Source organism: Podarcis bocagei (genome assembly GCF_964188305.1).
Source record: "Podarcis bocagei genome assembly, chromosome: 13".
Classification (NCBI taxonomy): Eukaryota; Metazoa; Chordata; class Lepidosauria; order Squamata; family Lacertidae; genus Podarcis; species Podarcis bocagei.
Window position 1 is genome coordinate 58,099,645 of NC_138138.1, and position 8,413 is coordinate 58,108,057.

The 8,413-nt window shown below is 47.6% G+C and overlaps 1 protein-coding gene across 1 annotated transcript; it reads right to left on the bottom strand.

Annotated features, from left to right (window-relative positions):
- Window positions 1-731: 731 nt before the first annotated feature.
- Window positions 732-7,313, bottom strand: LOC308572678 (uncharacterized protein). Its single transcript, XM_081168963.1, has 4 exons — window positions 6,910-7,313; window positions 3,389-3,515; window positions 1,655-2,819; window positions 732-1,604 (listed from the first exon to the last, which is right to left on the bottom strand). The coding sequence occupies exons 2-3, from the start codon at window positions 3,420-3,422 to the stop codon at window positions 2,227-2,229; spliced, it is 627 nt and encodes a 208-aa protein (XP_081025089.1). The 5' UTR covers window positions 3,423-3,515; window positions 6,910-7,313; the 3' UTR covers window positions 732-1,604; window positions 1,655-2,226.
- Window positions 7,314-8,413: the final 1,100 nt, after the last annotated feature.

Consider the following 8,413-nt stretch of genomic DNA (forward strand, 5'->3'; position numbering starts at 1 on the left):
CTTAAAGTTAGAAACTTTGTGGCAACAAAATAAACGATTTGGCGTGGCTGCCTCTTTTCTTCTTGGCTGTGGTCCCTTGCCTGAACATGACTGATTTGGGACCCACAGAGCCAGACCTATTGAAGTTGGGGAACCCCTCTCGCTGGGGCTCACAAGTTTTGTTGTTTATTTTCCCCTTTAACACAAACAATCCCTAACACTAACATGACACCTCAAAATGTACGTATTATGTCCTGATACCTCAGTGCTTATATAGAAAACCCCAAAACTCATGTTGCAGCAATGGAACATTTTTTTTAACGTCAACAACTTCAAAGTAAATCCAAGTATGGGGTGTGGGGGGAGGGGAAGAAAGGTGCTCTAAATGTATGGTGGACAAAGCCTCATTGATTCTCCAGGTCCCCCAGCCTCAGATTTCTTGAGCTAAAGAACTGGAATGCCCATATCTAAGCAGGATAGGATTTCTGTGACCGGTTGTTTCATTGCAGTTTCGAAGCTGGGTGTCTTAGTTCAGGTTCAGGGACTCCTCTCTGGAAGCAGGAGAACCCGGCCCCCTCGCCACTGTCTTTGGAGCAATGCTCCATCTTTGCAGGAACTTCTGAAACATTTCATTTTGATTTCATGTGGTTGTTTTGAAGACTGTGCTCTAGTTTGGTCTTGCATTCAAATGCAACTGTGGCCATTGCAAAAAGGAATCCTTGCGATTGTTAGTTTTGCTGCATAAACCATCATTTGTATTGATGCATTTATTTTAAAGATTATGTGATTATGGGTCACATTAAGCAGAGAGGGAGCTGAGAGGGGGGGAAGAGTGTGTCACCACTCAGCCACAAAGCTCACTGTGCGACCTTGGAGCAGAAAGTCCTTGTCTCTCAGCCTAAAGTACCTCACAGGATTGCTTGTTTGTATGTTAATATTTATGGACATCTGCATCAGAAAAATATGCCAGTGGTTTACAGCAATATAAAAACATAAAACCAAACAAAAACATCATTAAAACTTAACAACAGGTTAAAAGCAAAAGGAAATATCTAAAACACAAGCATCAATAGACCCTTGTGAGGGATGTTATCTTAATGGCCTGCAGGTGTTTAAAAGCTGGCACAGAAGGCGCCCCCTGAATCTCTAGTGGCAGGGGGTTCCACAGGACTGGTCCATGACACCCAAGGCTTGAGATCAACACTGGTAAAAGGAGACCCATGAATACTTCTTTGAGCACCTTGCAGGAGAAGTGGAATAGGCATAACTGCAATGCAGCTAAAGAACCATAAAAATGTAAGAAATGTGTCTCCAGCCCACATCCCTGATTTTGAAGTGTGTGTGTGGCCAAGAATGGGCTCATGAAAAGCCCTCCCTAAAAACCAAACGAAAAAGAACCTGGGACACCCCCAGGATATTCAGGGCTACAGACTTGGGGCCGAGGCTGTGTGCTGGGAGAGGTCTGCCTGCCCATTCTTCATGGCAACTCCCTTTCCTCTGCTCCAGACTTGGAGCAAAGTCACAGCCACCTTTCCAGCTCAAGGCAGCACACATAGCTCAATGCCCCTTCCAAAACACCCCCACTTTGAAATCACAGTTTAAGAAAGCAATCATTATGAAACCCGCTCTGGTCCATGGAGTCAAGAAGAGTCAGACACGACTAAACAACAACAACAAAACTGGTTCAGCCAGTGCTGGTTGTGTGTGTGTCCAATACAGATGTCAATAAGCAACACAATTCAGAGTGGATTTTGTGTGTGCAACTTGCAGAGAACAGAGTCTGTGATTCGAATCCCTCTCCACTCTCCATCCCTTCTCTCAACTTCCTGCAATACTGGGGAAATGCTGCTGGTCCACCTTATAGGGATACTGTAAGAATGTCTTCATGAATAGCTTTGAATGCTTCAGAACGCCCTATGCAGAGGTCTAGTTTGTCTCCCAATGTTCTGCCGCCAGCGCCTTCTCTGAGAGGTGCTCTGGCACCATCCTGGCACCACCTTCCCACTGTATTCAAGAGGCACAGAGAAAGAAAGGAAATTCAAACATCAGGCAGAACATTCTGGTGGTACCAGGTGTTCAACAGTGGGATGGACTCCATCAGAAGATGGTGGGACTTTGCTTCATTGGAGGTTTTAAGCAGAGGTTGGATAGTCATCTGTCATGGATGCTTCAGCTAAGATTCCTGCACTGCACAGGGTTCAGCTAGATGCCCCTCAGTGCCCCTTTCAACTCTACAATTTTATGCTTCTATGGTTTCTCCCCTGTATGAATTCTTTGATGGGAAGTGAGATGGGCGCTCCATCTGAAGCTCTTTCCACATTCCAAGCACTGAAAGGGTTTCTCCCCTCTATGAATTCTTTGATGGTAAGTGAGACTTTTTTTCCAACTGAAGTTTTTGCCACATTCGAGGCACTGATATGGTTTATCCCCTGTATGAATTATTTGATGGGAAATGAGACTGGCCCTCTGACTGAAGTTCTTTCCACATTCCAAGCACTGATAGGGTTTCTCCCCTGTGTGAATTCTTTGGTGGGAAGTGAGGTTGGCACTGTGACGGAAGCTCTTCCCACATTCCAAGCACAGATATGGTTTCTCCCCTGTATGAATTCTTTGGTGGGAAGTGAGATGGATGCTCTGTCTAAAGCTCTTGCCACATTCCAGGCACTTATATGGTTTATCCTCTGTGTGAATTCTTTGATGGGCCCTGAGATGGGCTCTCTCACTGAAGCTCTTGCCACATTCAAGGCACTGATATGGTTTGCCCCCTGTGTGAATTGATATGGCTTCTCCAATGTGTGGATTTTGTTGTCGTCTCCCTTGTTCTTCTAATTCATCACCACCTGAAACAAAGACCGAAGCAGATTAGCACCTCAGGAAGAAATGGACCACCAGTTATTGAACAATGCTAAAGACCACTTGTGATAGAGGATGAACTAAGGGGAGTTAAATGTGAGCACTTCCCACCTTCACAGACATATTTATGGGAACATGAGATCCTAAAAAACTGGCTCTGTTCTGGGATGAATATTGTTTGGGCCAATCATTGTATCTGCTCCACCTTGGTCAGTCACCTCCTTGGTCAACCAAAAACAGACAGAAGCAGAAACAAAAACACAAAACCTGACAGACTCTACATCCGCTTCCCTAACAACTCTGAAGACTACATTTAAGAAGGCCTGGGAACTTCAGACCAGCCTGATCATGGTTTACAAAGGCATAACTGGAGGAAGAATCTTCACAGACCAAACAGTCAATACCTCTTGATTCAAGGTGAGCTTTAGGGGTGTTAGAATCCCAGGTGCTCTAGGTGGCGCTGTTGAGCGCCATCCAAATCTGGGACATTTGTCACATAGAGATACAGTATTATGGAATTTCAATACGTATATTATGATCCCACAGGGAGCCTTACCAAGAGAGTCCATGATCCCATGATTCTCCTCCATGATGTCTTTATGCAGAGCTCTCTGGTCAGGATCCAGCAACGCTCACTCCTAATCTATGAAACACACAGCTACAGCTTCAAAGCACACTTTACCCTGAAAGAAAATGGGAAAGGTCCTCTTAGATAATATTACTGAAAACACATTGTTCTTTTCTTTTCTACCTATTAATTGCTGTGTCCCTTTAATGGGTTGTTTTGCTGGACATTTTAATTATGGATGCTTAACATCTTAATGGAATTCTCTTACTGTGTATTTTAATGAAGCCTATTTTAGTCTTCAACAATAAACATAGAAATAAAAATGCAATGACTGATTTAAAGAATCATAGAATTGTCGAGTTGGAAGGGGCCCTGAGTGTCATCTGGCCCAAGTCCCTGCAATATAGGAGTCTCATCTGTGGCAGATGGCCACCCAGCCTCTGCTTAGGAACCACCAATGAAGGAAAGTCCACCACATTCTGAGGGAGTCCCTTCCACTGTCAATCAGCTCTTAGCATCAGAACAATCTCCAAGATTCAGACTCTCCCTTCTTGCAGCCAAGAACTTGAAGCCATTAGTTCAGATCCTCCCACTGAAAGCAAGAGAAAACAAGCCCGCTTCGTCCTCCATGTGTAAGCGCTTTAGACAGTGGCTCTTGGCTACAGCTGGGTTCCTCCTCCTGGGTCTTCAAGAGCTGCTCTCCTGCCAACCCAACTTCAGGGCACGTTTGTCTCATTTTCTAGCACTTAGAATCTCCAGCGCTCTCAATCCATACTCCTGAGGTGGGCCACTTTTTATTTGTTCTGAGGGCCAGATCCTGATCCCAACCCCCCTCCCCAGCTGTAGGGCCAAGTGGGAGGGGCCAAAGTTCATGTGGGTAGGCTCAAAAGACAGCTGTCAAAAGTAAGTAGGACTCACCTTCTTTTGTGATTGTTAGTTTTTAAAAGATGTTTTTAATGTTGTGTTTTTATGTCATCTGTCCTGGGAACTTAGGGTGAAGGCAGGTAAATAACAATAACAACAGCAATAATAATGTGACATTGTTTAACCCTCACACAGCCATATCTGCTTGCAGCTACTCCTATGGGATTATTGCAATGCCCTCTGTGTGGAGCTACCCTTGAATTTGACTTAGAAAGTGTGCAAAATGCAACGGCCATGTTATGGGCTGGATTCCCTCTCTTTACTTATGGCATTTCTATCCCCCCCCTTTCTCCAGGGAGCTCAAGGTGGCATCCGTGGGTCTACCCCTCCTCACTGAATCCCCACAACGACCCTTGAGAACAAATTTAATTCCTGTTTCAAAACAGCTGCATTGGCTGTCCCTTCATTTCTGGGCCCAGTTCAAGGAAGTCTTCACTTAGGTCCCCCAACAAAAGAACCTGAGGAAAGCTGGGGGGGGGGGCTGTTGAAGAAATGAAGCGACTAGAACACACACACACCACCAGCATTTGGCTCAGTCACACATGAATTACATTGTTCACTTTGAAGCTGATTCCCACGGTCATCAATAGACCAATACTTTGTATGGTTTCATAGGTGACATGAGAGGAAAAATAACTATTGCACAACCACAAGGGCTGCTGACTCGGCTCTGCGGTCTTGGCTGTTCTCTGTTTACTCTGCTCTATCCTGCTCCCCCTTTTTCTCTTTAAACCAATTCATGAACCAAAAACCTACCGTATACACTGACCACTAATAATGAACCACACAATGTAGATGTTCCTGAAAAATTGTTGTGATATTTTTCTAATATACAAAGGACATGAGAAGACTCCATCTATTTCTTTGTATCATTTACCACTCCTATGATCCTTGTTTATTTAATTCTGTAAAAAGTTATTCTAAAAACAAACAAAAAATAGGCAACACATGCACCCAGGCCCTGTCCGCACTGTCCAGAACATTTTAAAGAGCCACGACTTCATCCATGTGATAGTGGGAACAGTAGTTTGTTAAGGATTCTGAGATTTGCTAGGACACACACACACACACACACACAGAGAGAGAGAGAGAGAGAGAGAGAGAGAGAGAGAGTTTAACAATCCTTCCTTCTTGCCAGGGAACTAGGACAGGTGCATATGCTGTGGGGAGAGGGTCTCCCAGCAACTGTAACCACTGGGGGGGGCCTGACTTTTTCACCCCCTCCCACAGCACAGATTTGCTTCCTTTTCACCAAGGCCTCTGCTGCCTCGGATGGGAAGACCTGCAGTGCTTTTCCACAGGGCTTCCTCTTCAGTCTCCAAAGATCCTCTGAAGGCAGGGTAGGCAAACTAAGGCCAGGGCCTGAATCCGGCCCAATCACCTTCTAAATCTGGCCTGCGGACATTCCAGAAATCATTGTGCTTTTACATGAGTAGAATATGTCCTTTTATTTAAAATGCATCTCTGGGTTATTTGTGGGGCATAGGAATTCGTTCATTCCCCCCCAAATATATATATATATAGTCTGCCCCCCCACAAGGTCTGAGGGACTGTGGACCGGCCCTCTGCTGAAAAAGTTTGCTGACTCCTGTCTGAAGGCTTGCATGCCTGAATTGGAGCAGGTTTATCAGCCAGGAGTCTGAATAGCAACCTTGTCTGATTCATATGGGGTGGTGGGGGGGGGGGAGCTTTACTTCCAAGTGAAAGACAACTGAGGAGTCTGTTGCGTCTGGAGGAGCTCAGCACCAGAGCAGGAGAAGCGCCCTGCAGGATCAGGCCAGTGGGGCCTCCTCTGGAGTCTCTCCCCCCTCTCCCGTTCTCACAGGGGCATCAACGGGAAGCCCCCCAGCAGGACTGGGGCGCAAGAGCCCCTCTCTGCACGTGCACTTACCAGAAGATGGGAAACAAGTTAAATTTGTATACAGCGCCGTCCTTCATGGGAAGATGAAACCAGCACTTTGAATTGGGCCTGGAAAGTAACTGGCAGCCGGTGAGGTCAGGCCAGGATTGGTGTTAAATGCTTAAACCGTCTTACTCCTCCAACGGTGGGGTCAGAGCCCAGCCCACGTAGCCAGGATCCACGCATCGCCCTCTCCTCCTCTGTGCTTTGGCCTCATTCTCCCGGGATAGGCTGGCGGGCTGCTCGCCTCCTGCGGGAGGGAGTTCCGGAGTTTTCTCTCCGCACTGCAGGAAAAAGCACGTTCTTTTCTCTGCCCCCCCCCCCTTCAACGCACTCTGTGCATTTCCTGCGTAAGCCAGGGTTTCGTTTTTATTTTAGGTCCAATTGCTTTGTACGGCTACAATCTCTGTTAATAAATGGGGCTCGTTCCTCAGTCTGAATGGGGTTTATTGGCATTCCTCTTTTTTCTCTCCCGAAAGGGAGAGTCCAAAAGAGGACACAACTGCAGACCACCCACGAACCTACGTGGCTTAGCAGAGAGGAAGGGGGCAGGTCCCTTTGCTCCCTCACTTGGGGGTCGCCCCCATGCACGAGCTGAGCAGGACCCCCCTGCACCCTCCCATGCAGCCCCGAGACCCCCCCCCCTCTCCCCAGCGCGCCCTAAGACTGAAGAGACGAGACTCACCGCATCCCAGAATGCAGCCTCTCTCCTCTGGCAGGAAGGGACGCGCGGGGGGAGCTTTGGTTCTGGAGAACCTGATTCCCCCCCCCCCGGTCTTTTATTGCCTGTCCTCTCTAGGAACCCAGCTCTGTTCCGTTTAACCCTTGGCAAGCCGATTGCACCCAGCTCACGCCTCTCTCCCTTTCCAAACAGGAGCCCGGCAGGAGCCGTGTGCATTGCGCACCCCCAGAGAGGGTTTAATGGGGGGGGGGCTCTTGGCAGACGTGCTGAGCTTCTCCCTCCCTTGGAAACAGAAACAGGAGGAGCAGCTTGGGGGGGGGGGGTTTGAAGGCTCCGCAGGAAGCAGGAAAGCCCATCGCAGAATACGAGAATCCTCCACGATTTGCGAGCATACCCAGAGCGCGCCTGCACCCGCGCCCATCCTCCTCCTCCTCTTAGTCCAGAGGATCGCGAGGAGAGGAGGAGGAAGGCAGGCAGCCCCCCCTCCCCCGGCTCCTTTCCCAGCCCCTCGCGCGCGCACCCGCCACTCACCCTCCCGACGAGCCCCGGCAATAGCCCCAGGCACGCGCTTTTAAGCACAATGGCTTAAGCCGCTTAAGGTACTCTGCTATGGAAGTTATTCTACACTATTCCTGTATTGTACCGGGGAAGCATGGCCGGAGATTTCCATGAAAGCCGAAGAGCAGCCCAACAGGTTAATCCGGAGTGGGACTGCATCACGGGACTCCGTTAAATGGAAACGAAGTATCCAGAGGCACCTATTTACAGAGGATGCTTTCACTTAGCTCCGTTATCCCGATGAAAAACACCTTCTTGGTGAAATACCACTTTACCAGTAACACCTGCACAGAACAAGTCCTTTCCAAGTCCTTTGTAGCCCCCCCCCATGAGTAATTGGTCCTCAAACAGGTCCTAGGAATCCTCTCAAGGCCCAACATGGTCCCTTTCACTCTGTCGTCATATTGTGGGGGTTTCCAGTGAAAATCCCATATTTGGCTGCACTCCCTAAAATTGATGTCATGCAATGGAAACCCCAAAAAGCACAGGAAGTCCTCTGGGCTTTTAAAATATGGAATCTGTGGAAATAAAGCTTCCATCCCCCCGTCTATTCTGTTTTCATTCACTCATCGCACCTCTACACTTCTGGAATTTGTGGAGGTCAGTTTTTGCGGTGCTGCCAAATGTTTCGAAAACAGGATTTGTGCTACAAAGCACCTCATAATAATTGCAAAAATTGCAAAACTGAAATTGGAACTGTAAAAGATAAAATTATTACTACAGTCAAACCCCGATTGTTGGCAGCTCCATTCTCTCAGCCCCACGCCTGATCTCCAGCTTCAGAATCAGAATTTTATTATTACGGTCACAGACCAGTTCCGGGGTCCAGTTTCAGACATTCTGATATATTGGAATACCATGATGTTTAGCTGCTGATACATCACAATGCTGAAAACCAGATATCACTCAGCCCAGTCTGTTTTTAGCACAGTCACACCTCGGCTCCCGA

What these genes read in the sequence shown, in the direction of transcription:
- LOC308572678 (XM_081168963.1), bottom strand. Translation starts at nt 3,422, where the DNA reads ATGGAGGAGAATCATGGGATCATGGACTCTCTTG. An exon ending in TGGGATCATGGACTCTCTTG is followed by an intron (nt 2,820 to 3,388) that starts GTAAGGCTCCCT and finishes TCTTTGTTTCAG; the next exon opens with GTGGTGATGAATTAGAAGAA.